Here is a 22,361-nt window from a genome sequence, read left to right as displayed (position 1 = left end):
TATGAGGGCAGTGGGAAAGACGGAGCTATGGAACTCATTCTGGTTTGCACCTAAGTCTAAGGCATCCAATAGAGATCCTCATACAGTTATTGAGTTGGGAATTCAGGAGAGAGGTCAGGGCTGGAGATCAAAATGTGAAAGTCACCAGTTTAGAGATGGGATTTAAAGCTGTGGGACTGGGTAAGTTTCTTTTAGATAAGTGTGGAGAGAGAAGAGGGCTGAAGACAGAGGCTCTGTATCCCTTAGGCTTCTGGCATGGTCTCCTGGGTTTGCTCCCCTTTCTTCCAGACTTCTCAAGGAAGCAGAAGGGGAAAAAGAGCTAGCAGGATGAGGAGTCCCTGCAGCCCAGGGAAGGAAGGGTTTCAAGAAGGCGGGCGATCAACTGTGCTGAATGCTCCTGAGGGCAGTACCAGACTGAGAACTGGCAATTTGTATTTGACAAGCTGGAGGTCAGGGATGTCCTTGATACAGCAATTTCAGAGGAGCACTGGGCACGAAACCTGACAGCAGTCACACGAGGAGATACTTGGAGGTAGAGAAAATGACAAACATCAGCAGAATGCTCAACAAGAATGTCATTGTAAATTTAGGTATTTGATTTAATAGCAGCATTCCTCTTAATTTCTCAACTACTACCTTCTCTTACTCACCAACACCACGACCTATCTTGTGGTTCTAAATTTTCTTTGCCATGCAACAACTGTGGGATAGTCTATTTCAAATAAAATGCTTTGAAAATCCTAATCAAGTTCATTCAACTAGCAATTCAAGTAAAATGGTGATCTAATCACCAGAGTCACTTTGAAAGAAAAAGCATATGTTGCCTTTTTTTCATGTGGAAAGAAGGGTGGGGGGGAAACTCTCTGAGCTCTTGTTCTTTTAAGTCACATTCGGTCACTGGGTCTGTGTTTACAATGGATTACTGGAACAAATCAGAAATAAAATTTGATTTCTTTCCAGTAGAACAAAAACAATTTCTAATACGAGCACTTGTTTAAATGAAGCATTTTCATTTCTCTTTCGACAATTAATATTAGCGTTATCAGCTAGATTCCTTAAATGAGAACTTCAATGGTACTAATTTAAACATTTTTCAGAAGGACACTGTTGTCCAAAGGGTAAACCCAGGAAGCCCAAATATCTCCTCCTCCTCCTGCTTCTTTCTCTCTGCAATTGTATTCACTGTGCCTTTGCCTACTCACTCAGGAGTGAGGAAATCAAATGAGAAGGAAGCTGATATCACCTCTTCCCTCCGAGTTTATATTCTGAGAACACTGGGTTCAATTTACAAAGTCCATAAGTGAGGGACTATTCAGACTGAACCGCTAGCCCTTAATGAGTTTGTTTAAACAATCGAACACCAATGTTCATCTACACAGAATAACTTATTAGTTCAATGTAGACTTCATTTTTGCTATATACAATTTTCTCTCCCAAATAACCCATTTTCTCTGTGATTTTATAGAGAAATCAATTCTTTAAAAATAGGCTGTACTTAAATGACAGCAACATTGGTAAAATATTCAGTGAAAATAGTTATAGTAAAATCACTTTATTCAATACTATCAATTTTCCATAACAGCTTTTTCCATCTATTTTATTCTAAGATATCACAGGGATACAGACATATTTTTTTAGAAAATATTATTTCATAAAAGGGAGCATTTTAAATACTGTAATCAATAATTTCATTATTTCAACATTCACAAATCTCATACTGATTTATGACTTCTTAGTCTTGGCTGAGATATTATACGGCAAATACAGTTGTTCTACTAATTCTGTATAGCCTCCAATGATTTTATCTAGAAGTAAATATCAAAAATAATCCTTGTAATTTATCTTCTACCTTTCTTTGCTCTTAATGTTTTCCTCCAAAGCGTAGAAAATATCCCATCAGTCCAGTCATTTGTGGCAACGTCCAGCCGACCAAACATCTGTGGGGCAGTAATCGCTTTGGGATTCATCCTCATTTCCCGATGTGGTTTTCCACAATCTATACCAAGTAAATCCAAATTTTAGACATCTCAGATGGGAAGTGAACCATCATTAAGCAACATTGCACTAATTTGTGGTGTACTGTCAGCAGGTGCTCAAAATATGAAAACTGCAGAACTACATTGAAAATATGTCTTACTGCATTCTAAGTTACCATAATTAGCTTCATTATACTTTATCGACTAAAGCACTTTTTTATCTTCTTTAGAGAAAATTGCATATTGTTTAGGGGTGAAAAAAGATACCATGCTGGAATTTATGAAGGTACTAATATAATCTGGAAGCTCTCTAAATTTCATGGCTCAAAAAAAATCTTTGGTTTAAGCTACACTAGATTAAATCTTGTGCCTGAAATATCACCTAGAAGATGCCTCATTCGCTCCATTATCAGCTTTGATTTGTGATATGTTTTCTTGCTCACCTTGAAAACGATAAGCTAAACGAATTTTGTATGAATCAAGGACTTTCTTTTGTGACCAAGAAATGTATTCAAATCTTTCAAACCCTAAGCCGACTCTTCAATGGGCTGGGATTCTGTGCATAAGGCACTGTGGTTAATGAGCAGAAGAGCGAATAATAAGGTTTAAAGTATAAAATTATAAAAATGGGCCGGACGCGGTGGCTCATGCCTGTAATCCCAGCACTTTGGGGGGCCGAGGCGGGCAGATCATAAGGTCAGGAGTTCGAGACCGGCCCGGCCAACATGGTGAAACTCCGTCTCTACTGAAAATACAAAAATTAGCCGGGCATGGCGGAAGCGCCAAAGCACTTCCTTGGGTATATCATGTTCTCTCCAATCCCTCCTACTGACACAGGCTCTTTTTTCTGCTGAAAACATTTTTTACCAATCTGGTACTCAACCCTCAAGCCTTGGATGAAGTAGCACCTGGTCTGAATGCCTTTCTATAATTCCTTAGAGGATTTTCTGATCTCCTTGGCCTCTACTCACAGGATACTTGTCCCAACCTTCCTTTTAGCAATTCCCTGTTGAGTTATAATTATCTCTGTCTATGTCTATGTCCTGCTTCTAACGCAGAACCCGCCAGATCTTCAAAGTATGAAATATTAAAGACACTTGATGAGATATATGCTAAATCAGGGAACAAATAATATGCGTCAGCCTTCCACTTCTTCAGTAGAAGTTCAATTATCTTCTCAATCTTTTGGATTATTAATGTTTTCAGTGAGAAACAGTGTGTTCTTTAAGTAAAATGAATGTTTCCTCTACTACTAAAACCAAAACCAAGTTCATAAACAGCAAATAGTCTGATTAATTCATCTTTGCAAGGAGCTTCTCCAGAATCAGTGATGCCATGCAGATTACATAATTTAGACATACCATACATAATGTATCTATATTGTTTAATATTTAGTACTCATTTTGTTCGAGTCATTGTACCATGTGCATTTAAAGTTCATTGTTAACAGAAGGCAGCTTCGTCACTGCAACAAAAATATTATTGAGAAAAATTTGAGAGGAAGAACACAATCATTTAAAAAACATAAAAATCCCAAAATAGAATCTTAACAGCATACATGAAAAACCACGTGGTAAGTCCTGCAGGTTGGAGTGCTCCATTTTGGTAGAGGTAGGTGTTAGCTGAGAACACACTGTATCTCAGTCTGAGGACTGCCTGGTAGAGTCCTGATAGAATTCACTTCCTCTAATAACTGAGGAAACAAAGACCAAATCCCACACCTGCAGGGTCCCACAGTAAATACTGGCAATCCTCAGCAACCACCAACAATGTACCAGTGTTGCATCAGTAGCAGTGCACTGAGGTTCCAGGAACTGCCTGAAAGCCCACCCAGGTACCTCTATGCACTGCTATATATTTTGCATTCCAACCACCAAGGCTCTGTGACATTTTGGAATGTCTACGGGATGCCAATATTTTTAGAAAGGGAGTCATCGATGTCTGATCAGAACCAGAGAATACAAGAATAATCATGAATGTGGTAATGTCCATTATCCTTAGATGACTTTAGATGTAAGGCTTAGGGACATCTGGAAATGAAATGCATTTATTTAACTTCACTAAAACAAATCTGATTCCAAATAGGAAGGTAATTTATGATTGGGATTGGGATGACTTCGGCATATAGAACACAAGAACATAAGAGTTGGGTCTGGAATTATTTTCTATTTATTGGGAGACAGTGTGTTGTATTTTGTATTTACTGGGAAATGGCATGGTATGTCGGGAAAACAGCTTTTTTTAACCACGCCCTGACCTTAACTCTGAGTCCCATCACTTACCATCTTTATGACCTTGGGCGTTTTTGAATTTAAGCCTTGATTTTTATACAAAATGAGGATAATAATAACCACCTCTCAAGATCATTGTGAAAATCAAATTACATAACATATGTAAAACATACAGTGCAGTGCATAAAGTCACCTAAAAATGTTTTTTTTTCTCTCTGGTTCATTAATGTAATATGTTATCTCTAAAATGTTCCCAATAATTAATAAAGCAGTATTTCCTCCTATAAAAATATATTATTGTATCTGCCTGTGTATCCCTCTTGGGCATTCAAATGGGTCACCACTATTTAAATGGGCCACCCCAGGCACTGACTTTGGCTGCCCCATACCTGTCATGGCTCTCATCAAGGTGTGGATGCAGGTGGTCTTTCCAGCCCCACTGGGCCCCAGAGTCATCATACCATGCCGCACCCTCTGCGTTTCGAATAGCTGGATGACCTTCAGTTTCCAAGGAGGATGGTTGATTAAACCAGCTTCTTCAACCTGAAAACATAAAAGAATCCCCACATTGAAACAGAACAATGACGGCTGGACACGGTGGCTCACGCCTGTAATCCCAACAATTTGGGAGGCCGAGGCGGGCAGATCACAAGGTCAGGAGTTCAAGACCAGCCAGGCCAACATGGTGAAACCCTGTCTCTAATAAAAAAATATAAAAATTAGCCAGGCATGGTGGTGGGCACCTGTAGTCCCAGCTACTTGGGAGGCTGAGGCAGGAGAATTGCTTGAACACAGGAGGCAGAGGTTGCAGCAAGCCAAGATTCCACCACTGCACTCCAGGATGAGCAATAGAGCAAGACTCCATCTCAAAAAGAAAAAAAAAGAAACACATCAATGACAATCTCAATTTACCATTGTACTACAAAAAAACTACACAGACATGGGGAGGAAGGAGGAGGATTTACTGTTTAATGAGTACAGAGTTTCAATTTGGGATGATAAAAACGGTTCTGAAGATGGATGGTGGTGATAATAGTCGCTCAACAATGTAAGTGTGCTTAATTCTTCTTAAAAAAAATGTTTAATTTAAAAGGTGAGACTTATAACTAGAAAAATGGATAGCATACTATGTTGATTGAAATTCCATATAAATTTCAAGCTGTCTTTATATGTCCACTGCAGAGTTTCTATCTATCAATGCATGTATGGAAGTTAATCTGTGCCAAATATTATTCTAAGATCAATCTTTATAATAACATGATGGAAAGCTTTATAATAACATGATGGAAGGGATGCTATTAATGTCTTCCTTTTACAGATAAGGAAATTGAAGCAGAGTGACTAAGCAATTTGCCCAAGATGATCAGCTTGTGAAACTATGGAATGCGGATTTAAGCCCAGGAAGTTCAAATCCACGGTCCATGCACTTAATCGTCATGCTACGCTTGAACTCACAGTACATAATGATTTCAATTTTACTTAAATAATTTTTATAATAATCATGTATCACTTTATGCTATGATTTGCTCTTCAGATTTTTATGTGCTACAAATTACTAACGTAAGTCATCATGTTAATTAATTACTTAATGCTTAGCTTTTTTATATTTTTATATTTTTTTCAGAGATAGAGTCTCATTTCTGTCACCCCATGTTGGAGTGCAGTGGCGTGATCACAGCTCACTGCAGCCTCAAAGTCCCAGGCTCAGGTGATCCTCCTGCATCAGCTGCGTGAATAGTTGGGACTACAGACATGCACCACTGCACCAGGCTAATTTTTTAATTTATTTGTAGAGACAAGGTCTCGCTATGCTGTTCAGGCTGGCCTCAAGTAATCCCCCCACCTTGGCCTATCAAAGCACTGGGACTATTGGCATAAGCCACCACGCCCGGCCCAATACTTAGCTTTTAGGTAGTGTTAAAATTAGTTTAGCCAAAAGATGAAGAAACCACTTGCAGACAAATGATCACTCTTACCTCATCAGGCAATTCAGACATTTATATACTACATTTTCAAAGCAAAATATACACTAAGTACTGCTACATTTGATTTCCATTTTTTGTTTTTGTTTTGTTTTGTTTTGTTTGTTTTTGAGACACAGTCTCCCTCTGTCACTCAGGCTGGAGTGCTGTGATGCAATCACTGCTCACTGCAGCCTCGGCTTCCCAGGCTCAAGTGACCCTCCCACCTCAGCATCCAGAGTAGATGGGACCATAGGCACATGCCACAATGCCCAACAAATTTTTTGGATTTTTGGTAGAGTCAGGGTTTCACCATGTTGCCCAGGCTGGTCTCAAACTCCTGGGCTCTAGTGATCCACCCACCTTGGCCTCCCAGAGCGCAGGGATTACAGGCATGAGCCACCACACCCGGCCACATTTGATTTTCATTACAAATATTTTCAAGGAATTGAAGTGCAATTTATAAATTTGAGCTAATCACCACTTCCATAAAACATTTTTTCCAAACTCTTCTTCATAGAAAAAGAAATTGAGGCATAAGGTTTATGTAATTAATTTCCATTCCTAGGAAGACTATAAAAAGATAAAGCTGCACCAAGTACCATGGGAAGTCCAGAGACATCATGATATACATAGTGTGGGGGGTTCCCCCACCCTACCCACCCCCAGAGTCTGAGCAAGAAGCCACAAGTACTGAGGAAAGAGAAGCCACATGAGATCACTGCAAATAACACGCAGAGGCAGGCAACACAGCAAACACCAGGGCAGAAACAAGCTAAGCCAAGCTCCAGAGAGGCAGCCAGATGAGCCCCATCCACCCCCTGCTGACCAATCACATTTCATTTCTGAATCTGGTGTGGAATGGTTTCCACCAATAACAGGGCCACTCGCACATGACTAGCTGGACATGTGGCTGTGCAATGGTAGGAGACCCAGGGCAAGGGGAGTTTGACTCGTGGTGTGCATTGGCCTCCCTTAAGACAGCAGTGTTAGCCTCACTGTTGTTATTTTTGCTGCTCAGAGTGCACAGGTTGGAGCCACAGAAGCCCCACTTTATTCCCATTAAATTCGGATGAAACAGACACCAGCCCTCGATGCCCTGTGAAGCACATTACCTGTCTACTAATTGCTGCTTCCAGTTCAGGGTAACCTGCCTTGTCCAGAAGAATATTTGGAAAGAGATCTTCAATCAAACTCAAAAACAAGGGTTCATCCTCATCAATCTAAAAAAGAAAAGAATGGGAAATCAGACCAATTATTCTGGTATAAACATAGCAATATGCAGATAAACTGGAAATGCCCAACACAGTCCGGGTTATTGCAATGTAACCACTAACAAATAACATATCACCTTTATTGAAGTTAAGAAACATTTTCCTCATCTTTCCCATCAATTAAAAAAAAAAATAAAGAGGAAAAGAACAGGGAGAAAGGAAAGAAATGGAAGGAAAGACAATACTGTCTATGTGACAATCTTTCCATAAAATAGTCAGTTTTGGGGGATACCGTATAATCTACAATTTTTTATTTAAACTTAAAAGAATTTTTAAATTAGAAATTAATAGCAGGTTTGTGAATTGGAATTTGGTGTATACTTCTAATTTAAAATAAAAATCTATCATTTTGTCACCCTTTACATAGATCCACAGATAGTGGGCATCGATTATCAGTCTCTATTGTGAAATAATAGTGTGAAACTATCACACACTTGTAGAATTTACACATCATTTCCTACCGGGCTCTACCAGACTCCAAAGGTGAGATTTTAATTCTAAAACACAAAAATGATTCAAGGTATTTGGCATCTTAACATGCGTATTTTTTTAAATCCATTTCAATTCTATTGGAATAGGCACATTTTAGAGTGCATAGGAGTCATTACCCAAAAAAATGTCTGAAAAAGTATAATTTAAAGTGATGCTCTCCAGCACTTTATCTAACAATTAGGCATTTTAAATGAGCATTTTAAATAAATATTTTGAAGTCTCACGTATGGGCAGTTAGTTGAACCGATATTCAAGTAGGTGGAACATTTCCATCTGTGAGTCTTACCAGTTTAGAAAGATTCATGTCCCGTAGCACACGCATGACAATCGTGGACTCCGTATCCATTGGATTGGCTCTTTTTGCTGCTCCCAAGGTCCGAAGAACTGACAGAATGTTACGCAGGCCAAAGTCATAATGAACCTAGAGAACGTGAGATACATTGGGCTTATTTTCAACATTAAAATACTTGCAGAAGCCATATGAATCTGACATAAATTATATTCATGATAATGAATAAATGCTGATTTTCCTTCAGAAAATGCATACACACAATGGGGTAAAATATTTCCATATAGATATACTTTTTGAGCAAATAGGGAATATCCCAAAGAGTCCTCCCATGTGCCATCATTAGCTGAAGCCCTTAGATCAGAACTAGCTGCTACAGCTTGGCAGGGAAAGGGAATAAATTTCTTCTTGGAATATAGACATCCCTTTGAGCTTATTCTGAATCAATCATACACAAGGAAATTTGCTCGTATCTCTAAAGTTAAAATTCAGAACCAGAATTAAACTGAGACTGTACTCATGACTGTCATATACATAGAAATATATGTGCCTTTTTCATGATAAGTAAGAAGACAGGAGAATCAGGGGGAAAAAAAGCAGCTGCGCTTCAGGATTACCTGGAGGAGGAAGGATAAGGACAAATTAGAAAGCCAAGCCCCCAGCTTTGTCATTCCCTTACTAAATATTTATAAAAGCTCAATTATGTCAAATTTCAGCATATATAAACTGAATAATCAAAATCTAATTATCCAATCATTGTGAAAAACAGTAAGGCGGTTCCTCAAAAAATTAAAAATGGAACGATATGATCCAGCACTCCCAATTCTGGGTATATAGCCAAAAGAATTGAAAGAATGGGCCAGGCACAGTGGCTCACACCCATAATCCCAGCATTTTGGAAGACCAAGTGGGGCAGATCACTTAAGGCCAGGAGTTCGAGACCAGCCTGGCCAACATGATGAAAACCCACCTCTACCAAGAAAATTACAAAAATTAACCAAGTGTGGTGGTGTGTGTCTGTGATCCCAGCTACTCAGGAGTCTGAGGCATGAGAATCACTTAAACCCAGGAAGCAGAGGTTGCAGTGAGCCGAGATTGCACCTGCACTCCAGCCTGGGCAACAGAGCATGACTCTGTCTCACAAAAAATAAATAAATAAATAAATAATAAAAAGCACAGTCTCAAAGAGATATCAGCATATCCATTTTCATAGCAGCACCACTCATGAAAGCCAAGAGGTGGAAGCAACCCAAATGTCCATTGACAGATGAATGGATAAACAAAATGTGGTATATACATATAACAGAATATTATTTAGCCATAAAAAGAAAGGACATCCTGTCACATGCTAAAACATGAATGAACCTTGAGGGCATTACGCTAAGTAAAATATACCAGTCACAAAAAATCAAATATTATATGATTTCATTTATATGAACTATTGGCAATAGTCAAATTCATAGAAACAGAAAGTAGAATGATGGTTACCAGGGGCTAAGGGAGGAGAAAAAGAGAAGTTGTTGTTTAGTGGGCACAGAGTTTCAGTTTTTTAAGATGAAAAAGTTACAGAGATCTATTTCACAACATTGTGAACATACTTAACATTATTGAACTGTACAGTTAAAATGGTTAAGATAGTAAATTTAATTTTATATGCTTTTACCACAATAAAAACAAAGATGTATAGGAAAAAACTACAGTTATCTGCTAAGGCAATTGGGAGCAGTATGCCTCACTTAAGACTAGTCATTTGGAAGATGGAGCACATAAAAATATTCAAATTGAGTTCCCACCCTCAGGGAATTTAAATTCTAATAAAGATAATAAAATAGAAATGTGAATAAACTTGTATAAAAGTAACAATGAATTAAAAGCATTGGTGAGTAAAATTAATCATGGGAAACTTCCTATCAGAGTTGGACCCAGTTAAATCTCTGGGCGTGAAGGGAAAGTCACAGAATGTTCACCAAGAGATCAGTATGAGTCCAACTATTCTGCATACATTGATTTATTACATTTCACAATGACCTTGTGAACATGGATGGTAGGAGTGAGGGAAGTAGTGAAGTGGTAGTGAAGATAAGAGCAGGAGCCAGTGATGTGGGAAGTTTTTTCCATTCAAGAAACAGCATGGAAAAAATATTTATTTGAAAGATAAGTGGTATGGTTTGGCCATGTCCCCACCCAAATCTCATCCTGAATTGTAGTCCCCATAATCCCCATGTGTCATGGGAGGGACCAGGTGGAGGTAATTGAATCATGGGGGTGGCTACCCTCATGCTGTTCTCATAATAGTAAGTGAGTTCTCCTAAGATCTGATGGTTTTATAAGGGGATTTTCCCTCACTTCACTCAGCACTTCTCCTTCCTGACGCCACATGAAGAAGAACATGTTTGCTTCCCCTTCTGCCATAATTGTAAGCTTCCTGAGGCCTTCTCAGCCATGCTGAAGTGTGATTCAATTAAACCTCTTTCCTTAATAAATTACCCAGTCTCAGGTATGTCTTTATTAGCAGCATGAGAACAGACTAACACAATAAGAATGAGTGAGTAAGGGCTCCAATAAGCAGAAGAAACCAAGAATGTTGGAGACAAAATGTTAGGGTCACACTCAGCAGAAAGGCTCAATGGCCAGAGCCAGAAGAGTCTGTGTGTGTCTGAACACTCACAGGAAAAGAACTTTTGAGTAGGAATGTAATTAGGTTGAACCTGTGGGTATAAAAAGCAATAAAGATTCAAAGAAGTTTGAAATGAAAGCCTAAGTGATAAGATGGAACAAAGGTTATATATGTTAGGAAGTGCAATTCATGTTATAGTCTTATGTTTATTGCACTGTGTCATTATTTAGCATATATTTCTAGTAATTTTTACTGATATGTACTAAAAAATTGTGGCATGATGCCCACCTCCTCATGGTCATGTCCTTAAATGATATCACCTTGAGAGTAGGCAGGACCTGTGATTTGCTTCTTCTAACTAATAGAATACAGCAGAGACAACAGGTTGTATGTGATTATGTGTATGTGATTATGTGGTCACATTAGATTAGACTGTAGCACTCGTTTTGCTGAAACCACTTTCCTTGCTGACTTTGAGAAAGTAAGTGGTCATGCTGGGGAAACCCATATAGCAAGGAACTATGCACAGCCTGCAGGAACTAAAGGTGGCCTCCAGAAAATAGCCAGCAAGATATTGAAGCCCTCAGTCTTACACCCTCAACTAACAGAATGCTGCTAACAACCCGAGTGAGCTCAAAAGCAGATTGTCCCCATTCGAGCATCAGATGAAACCACAGCCCCAGCCAACACTTTGACTGTAGCCTTGTTAGACACAAACCACAGGACTCATTTCAGCTAACTCCTGACCCACAGACACCATGTAGTAATAAATGTACATTGTTACAAGACACAAAGTGTGTGGTATGATTGTTAGATGACTGTTATGCAGCAATAGATAACTAATGCAGAAGTATATGTTCAATTCCATGACTTTTAACTATGAAACCTCATGATGCCTGAACCTGCTACCCTAAACAATCGAGGAAACTAGCAAGACGATTGCAACATATAAACAACACAGTTAGCAAACCTTGGTCAAATACTCAAGTGAGCTTAGAATGAAGAAGAATAAATCATTGAGAGGTTCCTACAAATCATGAAAATACATAACACATATGACAATGAATCTATAGGTGGTATAAACAGCCAATGTTAATATCCATAAATCTTTGGCTCTTAAACCAGTGCAGATAATATTCACTTCATTTCTATGCTGTAAATATTAATTTAAATGTACTTCTTAATAAAACTATGCATATAAAATTATTTTTGTAGTAATACACCTTTCTACGTAGTATCAATAAAATCCTTCGTCAACAAGCCCAGTCTAGAATTTCTCAAAATGAGAACATTCTGCTGAATAGAAAAATGAAACATGCCTAAGTGCGTAAGACCTCCAGGATGACACACCTGCTTAGAAAGCTGCTCCTCACACAGTTTGTAGAGCGTGAAAAACTTCCTGGCCAAAACAACATTGTCAATGAAGCCACAACTAGCCAACTTCACCCTTATGATAATCTGACGGTCAGGAACCATCATGGCCACTGAGCGGAAATTAATCTTCAAGTTTTCAGGGAGTTCCTGCCGTCCGGCATAGCCAGGATTCTAAACAGAAAATAAAGCCCAAGGATGAATGATGCAATCAAGCACACGTCAGCATCATATTAAAAGATTCATTATGTACACACAACAAATCTGGAATGACAACCAGGGAATTCATTTACATATCTCACTCTCATTTTACCAGGACAGGCTAAGTCATGAGCTATTCATATGATCTTTGCTTAACACCAAAGGGTTTTCAAAAGGAGGTAAAGTTACAATCCCAATTTCCATTCAGGAAAACAGATGACATATGACCAGGGAGATGCATGAAAATTGTGATAAGAAGGCTGAAATTCAATAGCTTTTCTAGCAGCTCCTTACCATGGTTAAGAAAAGCCCAAATTCAGGGTTCATAGTCACATTATCTCCATCAGTAAAAATAAAAGACTTTTTGTGCTCCTTTTTACATGTCAGAATAATGGAAATTTGCTGGGCTGCAACCGAGAGAACTGGTAGATCAATACGGTTAAATTCATCAAAACAACCCCAGGATCCAGACTGTGCCAGTCCTTAGAAAGGAAATTAAATGAAAAATCCAATTAGTATATAATTTTGGAAAACCAAGAAAAAGGATATTATGTAGCTGCTAAAATGAGCCAGATGTAAGTTCATTCAAAAGTAAAGTGGAACAAATAGATCTATGCGTCAAGTGACCCAAAACAGCTCACAATTTGGCACTTTACCTGTAAACACCCAAGATAAAGGAATATCAAAAAACGTCGGGAGGAAGTAACATTTGGTCCACACAACCTGGCAAGATTGAAGATTTTCCAGAAAATTTTACAAAGCTGAAAATGATTCTAAAGTGTGGCCAATTGTTGAAAACAAATTTTAGCAAAATATTCCACCTTGGCTGAGATTTCTCACCAGATTAAAAAATATAACCCACACCTTTAAAAATCCGTCCAAGTCCTCGGAAATCCATCTGGTCTGAACAGTTGAAAACCACGACGTATTTCCCGAGGCATCGTCCCATGTCTTTAGTGGTTTCTGTTTTGCCTGTGCCTGCAGGTCCGGCAGGGGCTCCCCCCATGCTCATTCCCAGAGCTTGAGCCAGCGTGATGTAACATCTGCATGGGGAGAAACATCACTAGAACCAGCCCTCGGGCACCTGGAAATACTTCTGAGACATCACAGTGACATGAAACGCACACAAGATTAAAAAACAGAAGGCCATTGTCCCTACCTAACATTTAGAATACAACATCCTAAAACACACATCCTTATCAGTGTTAACATATGTTGAGGAAAAGGAGGGGGTAGTCTATGATCAACTAAGTTTAAAAACTCCTTAAAAGGTTAAACAGGTTTCTTTACTGCTGAATTTTTCAGGCTTTCTTATCATAATATGCAGACAGAATCTCCAGGTATAAAAATAATACCATTGCATTTCCAAAATGTATTTGGCAACATTTTCGCAGAAATCTACCCCCATCTAAAATATACATATTCTGTGAAACAGATCGGGATCCTTTCAAACAGATTAATCCCCTTTTGAATCTAAGAGTTGGCCATTTGAGGTAGTTGGGATTTAAAACACACATTGCTAAATAATCACACCTTGAATCTCTTTCTGTATCTACTAAACTTGCACGTGCTTTCAATTGCATCTTACTATATGAGATTAACAAATAAAAGATTTGGTGAGAGAATACAAGAATGCCTGCAAAGGAAAATTTTTCACCTGATAACTTGCAGATGAATTATTTGTTTGCCAGCACCACCTGGTGTTACCAAAGCAGACAAATTATAAAGTGGTGCCGTGTCGGGTTTTCTTATGGCCAAACTATAAAGCATTCATCTGGACTTGAAAAAGACTTCCAATGAAATGAAGTGACTATCCAGCTTGAGCAGTGGAAATGAACACTGAGTGCACCAGCTGAGGGTGGTTCCAGGTTCTCAATGTTACTGGAAACGAGCGCTATAAAGGCAAGTAAATGACTCAGCCCTTAATGTATGCAGATCCTGGATACAGAGGAGAAGATCTGGGCATGAAATCAGGATAATGCCTGCTCTCACTTTGACTCTGCCTTTTAACCCAAGGTCTTATTTCTCCTGTTGCACTTTTGCCATCCCTTCCAGAGCAAAGTCTGTAACAACAACAGACACCACAGTGTGCTCCCCAGGCATCATCTCGTTTCATCCCCAGAGAACCCTGGAAGGAAGCTACTGTTCCTTTCCCCCACTGCACAGAGATAAGGAAAAAGGCTCACAGAGATTGAGTGACTTTTCTCAGGACTGCGGCAGGACGGCTGAGACAAGCCAAGTCCTCTCACTTCCCAGCTCTGGGACAAGCCCACTCTATCCGGGAAAGAAAAATAACTAATGGGCACTAGGCTTGATGCCTGGGCAATGAAATAATCTATACAACAAACCTCTATGACACAAGTTTACCTATGTGACAAACCGCACATGTACCCCTGAACTTAAAAATTAAAAACTGAAAAAAAAAGATTAAATAAAATACCAAACACAAAAAAGGGAATATATCTCCATCAACTCTGATCACTCAGCTGCTCTGTTATGCAGACCCTCGTTACAAATGAGATGACTGGATTCATATTTAAACTGAAGAAGTAGCAAGTTGCTTCAAACAGATCAATCGTATTTACATGAAAAGCAGATGGGCATGCCTGGAGACTTCTCCCTGACTCAGCTAGCTGGGGCTTCAGACCCACTGCTACACTGGTGCCCAAACTGCCTTTCGGTGACAAGCATGGATCTATCAGAGCGTCTCCCTGTGTGTCTAGAGAATTCTACGTGTGGGTGTACCTCCCTCCTTGCCTCCCTTCTCTGCTTTCCTTTCTAGTCTATCTATTGGCTATTTTCAAAACTGCTTCCATTCATGAACAGGGTTTGAACTTTATGTGTTTTAGTTGCCTGTGATCAACTCCATTTTAGTTTTCTAACCTCCAGTTAAAATGCTATAAACTCTCTGCGGTCAGGAGCTAGGTCTGGTTCACACTTGTACCTTCAACTACTTGCCTAACCCCTGGCACCTTGTACTATATGAACATTTGTTGAATAAATGGCTTGCGCTGATCCAGCCATTCATTCTTATCTGGTCCCTCCTGTCCCAACAGCTACAGGAATTAGAGATGCAGAATGTGACCCTGATGCCAAATGAAAAGCGACCAACCCCATGACCCCGGGGCTCATTAGCACTCAAACTAACCAAATCTATCACCAGCATTCTTCGTAAGTATTCATAGCACTGTCAGTGCATTTTGTCACATGTAAACCAGAAATGGTTTCAACTCCTATTAGTTGTAAACTGCTGAAAAGTTTCCTAAGAAACAATGGTACGTGCATCAGCAGAGTACATTTCTTCCTTGAGAACTTGGTTTAGTTACAGACTCTTTGATTATAGGGCTTGCTTAAGGAGAAACCAAAGAAAAGGTTGCTAAAGAATGTGTTATCAAAAAAAAAAAGAATGTGTTATCATAGGCCAGGCACAGTGGCTCATGCCTGTAATCCTAGCACTTTGGGAGGCTGAGGCGGATGGATCATGAGGTCAGGAGTTCAAGACCAGCCTGGCCAACACAGCGAAACTCCATCTCTACTAAAAATACAAAAATTAGCTGGGTGTGGTGGCATGTGCCTGTAATCCAAGCTACTCAGGAGGCTGAGGCAGGAGAATTGCTTGAACCCGGGAGGCAGAGGTTGCAGTGAGCCAAGATCACGCCACTGCACTCCAGCCTGGGCAACAGAGTCAGTGAGACTCCTTTCCAAAAAAAAAAGTGTTATCAGCAATTTTGACAAGCAACAGTGATAGCAAGAATAATAATAATAACAAACATTTGCTGTGTCACGCCCTGTGCTGGGTACTTACGTTGCCTCTAGTCCACACAATAATTCCAAAACAAGGGAATCAGGGAGGTTAGGTGTCTTGTCCAATACTACACAGCTGCCAGGGGCAGAGCTGAGCAGTCAACACTCAGTCAAAACTCACAGAAGCTGTGGGAATGTCAGAGAAAGGTACAAGTCCTGTCTACATTTCTTATCAAGCAGATAAGATGCCTCCATCAGCCCTCAATTTCCTCCGCCCTCTGCTTAAGTGACAGCAGTAGTCAGGACAACTCTAGTCTTCACTAAAAACACTATGAGTTTTGGAGAAAAGTGCTGTATGTTATCATATTATAATAGCTATTTTATCATCTGAAATGTCTGCAACTCTGTCCATATGGCATTGAGCTCCCCAGAATCCAGGGAGCTGCCACAGCTGTTAAATTCACAGGTCAGTCAGTGAAGGGCTGACAACACGTCAGTGCCTCCAGCATTTGACTTTTTTAAAGTATTAATTTCAATGAGGAGTTTTCTCTTGCAAAAGGGAAGCAAATCTTGCAGTGGAATCTCAGTTACTATCGAAAATTAATAACTCACTTCCCACATAATCAAGTTGGTTAAAGAAAAACAATGGGCATTTAGGGTGAAACAGACAAACTTCAGAATCCCTTCACTTACATACTTAAAAATACTTATTTTGCTTTTAAAGTTCTCAGTTTTTTAATATAAAAAATATACAAGACAATGAACACAGTGGAAGAATCAAATTGCAGAAAAGACTGTAAACTATGATACGTACATGTGAAACTCAAAAAGGATTTTAATATCTAAGCATCCACAGTTTTCAGAGGGATGGAAAATAAACTGTTGATCATTTTTAAAAATAGAAAAGTTTTCCCTCCCACACATTCTACTTCATGTTCTTTTGTACCATGTAAACTTTTCACCATTAAGATGCAATTTTGGAAATAATCACTTCTTTCATTTATTCAAGAACTATTTATTTAGCATCTGTTATGTGACAGAACAATTCTAGCAAACAAATCACATGAAGCCCATGCACCAAGGATAAGAGGGTTATGAGATTTGGAGATTGCGGGAGGTCGGGAGACCCTCTGAGGTGACTCTCTAGCAGAGGACTAAAGGAAGAAGGAAGCAAGCTATGCCACTATTGAAGGAAGAGGGTGCCAGGCCAAGTGTATAACAAGTGCAAGGGCCCTGTGGCAGGGATGCGCCACAGCTTTGCAAGGTGCAAGTGGCCTGAGCTGAATGAGGATAGAGAAGCAGAGAAGTAGCAGAGCCAGATTGTACCAGGCCCCACAGGCCCACGTGAGGATGTTGGCTTTTACTTTGCATGGGAAGGACCCATGGGAGAAGTTTTGGGGCAAAAGATCTGACTTACATTCTGGTGTCTGAACTGAGAACAGACTGTACAGGGACAACGACGGAGGCAGGGAAGCCAGTTAAAACATTGTCAGAAGGATGCAGGTCACAGACTACGGTGGTCTGGATACGAGTAGTAATGATTCCTGTAATCCCAGCACTTTGGGAGGCCGAGGAGGGCAGATCACCTGAGGTCAGGAGTTCAAGAACACCCTGGCCAACACGGTGAAACCCCGTCACTACTAAAAATGCAAAAATTAGGCAGGCATGGTAGCTTGTGCCTGTAGTCCCAGCTACTCAGGAGGCAGAGGCAGGAGAATCACTTGAACCTGTGGTGAGTGGAGATCACACCACTGTGCTCCAGCCTGGGCAACAGAGTGAGACTTCTTCTCAAAAAAAAAAAAAAAAAAGAGTAGTAATGATATAGGAATAATTGTAGGCAGATAGAGAGGGTAAAAGGAGTCCTCGGTAAGGTTTTTTTCTTTTAATAAAAGTAGCTCCCTAAACATTTCTTTTCTAACAGAAAAGTGGCTTAAAGAGCCAGGCTGGCAAGCTTTGATATGCAAATGCTGGTGATTAGAAACTGGGTCCCTCCAACATGGCAATTCCCACCCTCTTCTCCTTGTCACCACGTGCGCTAAGCATCATGGCTGCCTCCAGATAACTCCACGTGTGCAGGACGTCATTGCGACCTGCATTTACATATTAAAAGGCTGGGGTCGGAGGGCCAGTTTTTTCAAGGGCTACATGAATGACACACCTGGTCAAACCAATACCCTAAGCCCTATGCAAATCAGACACCGCCTCCCCCAGCCTCCTAATATAACCGACTGTTTTCCCCTGTTTACGCGGTTTTTCTCTCTCTGCTCAGAGCACCCCTCCCTCTGTCTCTGTACTGGGGAGCTTTTTCCTTCTTCTTGCCTATTAAACTTTCTACCCCTTGAAACGACTCCACGTGTGTCCCTGGCGTTTATCAAATCAGCGCAAGACAAAGGACCCTGCTGGTCCTCCAGTCATCAGAGCCGTATCAGTAAGGCAAACGGGTGAAAATACTCACATTCTAGAAGGAACCTGAAAGCAGTGCTGACCAAATTGAAGGTAGATTATTGGATAATGAGGTGAGAGAGAAGGAAGGGCTTCAGGGTTACTCCAGGGAGTGTTGGATTGCCCATTTGGAAGGTCATGTATTCACAGGCTTCCGGGGTTCGGACATGGACATCTTTTGGGGGCCATTATTCTTACTGTCACACTTCCCTCCATTACTCTGATAAAATGGAATGCCAACTTGCAAAAATGAAGACGACGACAGGAGGGCACTTTTGTGAGGCTGATCAAACACATTAATGTTAAATATCCTGTAAGCATCCAATGGACATGTCACATAGGCAGATAGGTATGTGTGTCTGGAGTTCGGGAGAGAAGCCCTGGTTTGAGAGAGAGTTTGGGGTTTTTGAAGCCATGTGGGATCACCTAAAGAATAAGTAGAGGTGGAGAAGAGAAGAGCCTGGCAGTTCTATGTTTAAAGGTCAGAAAGATGAAGAGGAACGAGTAGGAACAGGTACAAAAGGACAACCAGACCAGTGGGAGGAACCAGGTGAGTGTGGTGTCCTGGAAGCCATGTGATGAAAGTGTATCAAAAAGGAGAGAATGATCAACTGCACCCATGCAGCTGATTGTTCAAGAAAGATGAGATCCAGGAAAAACCAATGGATTTAGCAACAGGTCTAGGTGACTTTCACGAGAGCTGTTTTATCAGAGTGATGGGGAAAGTATGACAAAATAATGGCCCCCCCAAAATACTCACATTCTAATCTCTGCAACCTGCAACCTGTAAACATCTTACCTTCCACAGCCAAAGGGACTTTGCAAATGTCATTAATGTTAAGAATCTTGAGAAGAGGGGATTATGTTGGATAATAAAGTGGACTCAACCTAATCTCATGAGTCTTTAAAAGCAGAAGAGATAGGCAGAAGAGTGGGTCAGAGACACGAGACAGAAGAAGGAGGGGAGATTCAAAGCATGAAAGGCACCTGACCCACCACTGCTGCCTTTGAAGATGAGTGAAGGAGTCAGGATCAAGAAACGTGGTAGCCTTCAGAGGCTGGAACAGCCCTGAGCTGACCTAAGACAATGGGGACCTGGGTCCTTCAACCAGGAGGAAAGGAATTCTGCCAACAACTTGGAAGAGCGGGAAATAGAACTCAGTCTCTGGGAAGAAACACAGCCCTGCTGACACCTGATTATAATCCCGTGAGACCCACATCAGACTTCTGATGCACAGAACTACAAAAAGAACACATTTGTGTTGTTCAAGCTTCTAAATTTGTGGCAATTTATTACGGCAGCAATGGAAAGTTAGCAGAGAGCCTGAATGAAGTGAGTTGAAGAAAAACAAGGTGGAGATAAACTGTGCTTTTGAGGGGTTTTGAAGGGAGCATGGAGTGGAAGGAAACCGGGGCAATCACGGTAGGGTTTGCTGGGTGGAAGCAATCACAGCTTGTGTGTGTGTTGATGAAAAGGATTCAGTAGAAAGTGAAAATGGATGATGCTTCCAGAGAGGAAATCCTGGGGTCAGTGGGGGTGTTGGCTTTGGACGGCAAACCTGGAGAGAAAGCAGCTGCATGAGAACAGGCACCCAGGTCAACACACACGGTGGTGGAGATGAACGCGTCTATCTTCTCAAAAAAACAAGAAACAAGGCCTTCGGCAGAGACAGAGGAAGACAAGGAAGTGCTGGAGGCTTGAAAGGCAGGAGACATAAAATAACCACATAAGCATTTTATGAGAAATTCCTATTTGGGAACTCCACTTTTTTTTTTTTTTTTTTTTTTTTTTTTTTTTTACTATTTATTTTTATACTTTTTATTTTATTTTATTTTATTTTATTTTATTTTATTTTATTTTATATATATATATATATATTTTTTTTTTTTTTTTTTTTTTTTTTATTATACTTTAGGGTTTTAGGGTACATGTGCACAATGTGCAGGTTTGTTGCATATGTATCTATGTGCCATGTTGATTTCCTGCACCCATTAATTCGTCATTTAGCATTAGGTGTATCTCCTAATGCTGTCCCTCCCCCCTCCCCCCACCCCACAACAGTCCCCGGAGTGTGATGTTCCCCTTCCTGTGTCCGTGAGTTCTCATTGTTCAATTCCCACCTATGAGTGAGAACATGCGGTGTTTGGTTTTTTGTCCTTGCGATAGTTTACTGAGAATGATGTTTTCCAGTTTCATCCATGTCCCTACAAAGGACGCGAACTCATCATTTTTTATGGCTGCATAGTATTCCATGGTGTATATGTGCCACATTTTCTTAATCCAGTCTATCGTTGTTGGACATTTGGGTTGGTTCCAACTCTTTGCTATTGTGAATAGTGCCGCAATAAACATACGTGTGCATGTGTCTTTATAGCAGCATGATTTATAGTCCTTTGGGTATATACCCAATAATGGGATGGCTGGGTCAAATGGTATTTCTAGTTCGAGATCCCTGAGGAATCGCCACACTGACTTCCACAATGGTTGAACTAGTTTACAGTCCCACCAACAGTGTAAAAGTGTTCCTATTTCTCCACATCCTCTCCAGCACCTGTTGTTTCCTGATTTTTTAATGATGGCCATTCTAACTGGTGTGAGATGGTATCTCACTGTGGTTTTGATTTGCATTTCTCTGATGGCCAGTGATGAGGAGCATTTCTTCATGTGTTTTTTGGCTGCATAAATGTCTTCTTTTGAGAAGTGTCTGTTCATGTCCTCTGCCCACTTTTTGATGGGGTTGTTTGTTTTTTTCTTGTAAATTTGTTTGAGTTCATTGTAGATTCTGGATATTAGCCCTTTGTCAGATGAGTAGGTTGCAAAAATTTTCTCCCATTGTGTAGGTTGCCTGTTCACTCTGATGATAGTTTCTTTTGCTGTGCAGAAGCTCTTTAGTTTAATGAGATCCCATTTGTCGATTTTGGCTTTTGTTGCCATTGCTTTTGGTGTTTTAGACATGAAGTCCTTGCCCACGCCTATGTCCTGAATGGTATTGCCTAGGTTTTCTTGTAGGATTTTAATGGTTTTAGGTCTAACATATAAGTCTTTAATCCATCTTGAATTAATTTTTGTATAAGGTGTAAGGAAGGGATCCAGTTGCAGCTTTCTACATATGGCTAGCCAGTTTTCCCAGCACCATTTATTAAATAGGGAATCCTTTCCCCATTTCTTGTTTTTGTCAGGTTTGTCAAAGATCAGATAGTTGTAGCTATGCGGCATCATTTCTGAGGGCTCTGTTATGTTCCATTGATCTATGTCTCTGTTGTGGTACCAGTACCATGCTGTTTTGGTTACTGTAGCCTTGTAGTATAGTTTAAAGTCAGGTATCGTGATGCCTCCAGCTTTGTTCTTTTGGCTTAGGATTGACTTGGTGATGCGGGCTCTTTTTTGGTTCCATATGAACTTTAAAGTAGTTTTTTCCAATTCTGTGAAGAAAGTCATTGGTAGCTTGATGGGGATGGCATTGAATCTATAAATTACCTTGGGCAGTATGGCCATTTTCACGATATTGATTCTTCCAACCCATGAGCATGGAATGTTCTTCCATTTGTTTGTATCCTCTTTTATTTCATTGAGAAGTGGTTTGTAGTTCTCCTTGAAGAGGTCCTTCACATCCCTTGTAAGTTGGATTCCTAGGTATTTTATTCTCTTTGAAGCAATTGTGAATGGGAGTTCACTCATGATTTGGCTCTCTGTTTGTCTGTTATTGGTGTACAAGAATGCTTGTGATTTTTGTACATTAATTTTGTATCCTGAGACTTTGCT

The 22,361-nt window shown here is 40.1% G+C and overlaps 1 protein-coding gene across 1 annotated transcript in view; it reads right to left on the bottom strand.

Annotated features, from left to right (window-relative positions):
• The window catches only part of DNAH5 (dynein axonemal heavy chain 5), a 319,657-nt gene that overhangs the window by 128,211 nt on the left and 169,085 nt on the right, over positions 1–22,361 (bottom strand). The window contains exons 37-43 of the mRNA XM_055246049.2: positions 13,277–13,455; positions 12,707–12,894; positions 12,191–12,385; positions 8,221–8,355; positions 7,284–7,391; positions 4,597–4,750; positions 1,850–1,996 (exon numbers count right to left, since the gene is read on the bottom strand). Of these exons, the coding sequence (XP_055102024.1) occupies positions 1,850–1,996; positions 4,597–4,750; positions 7,284–7,391; positions 8,221–8,355; positions 12,191–12,385; positions 12,707–12,894; positions 13,277–13,455 (1,106 nt within the window). The remainder of the gene's footprint in view (positions 1–1,849; positions 1,997–4,596; positions 4,751–7,283; positions 7,392–8,220; positions 8,356–12,190; positions 12,386–12,706; positions 12,895–13,276; positions 13,456–22,361) is intronic.

Source organism: Symphalangus syndactylus, chromosome 16, assembly GCF_028878055.3.
Source record: "Symphalangus syndactylus isolate Jambi chromosome 16, NHGRI_mSymSyn1-v2.1_pri, whole genome shotgun sequence".
NCBI classification, from domain to species: Eukaryota; Metazoa; Chordata; class Mammalia; order Primates; family Hylobatidae; genus Symphalangus; species Symphalangus syndactylus.
Note: the sequence above shows the minus strand (reverse complement) of the source record. Positions and strands in the feature narration are given on the sequence as shown.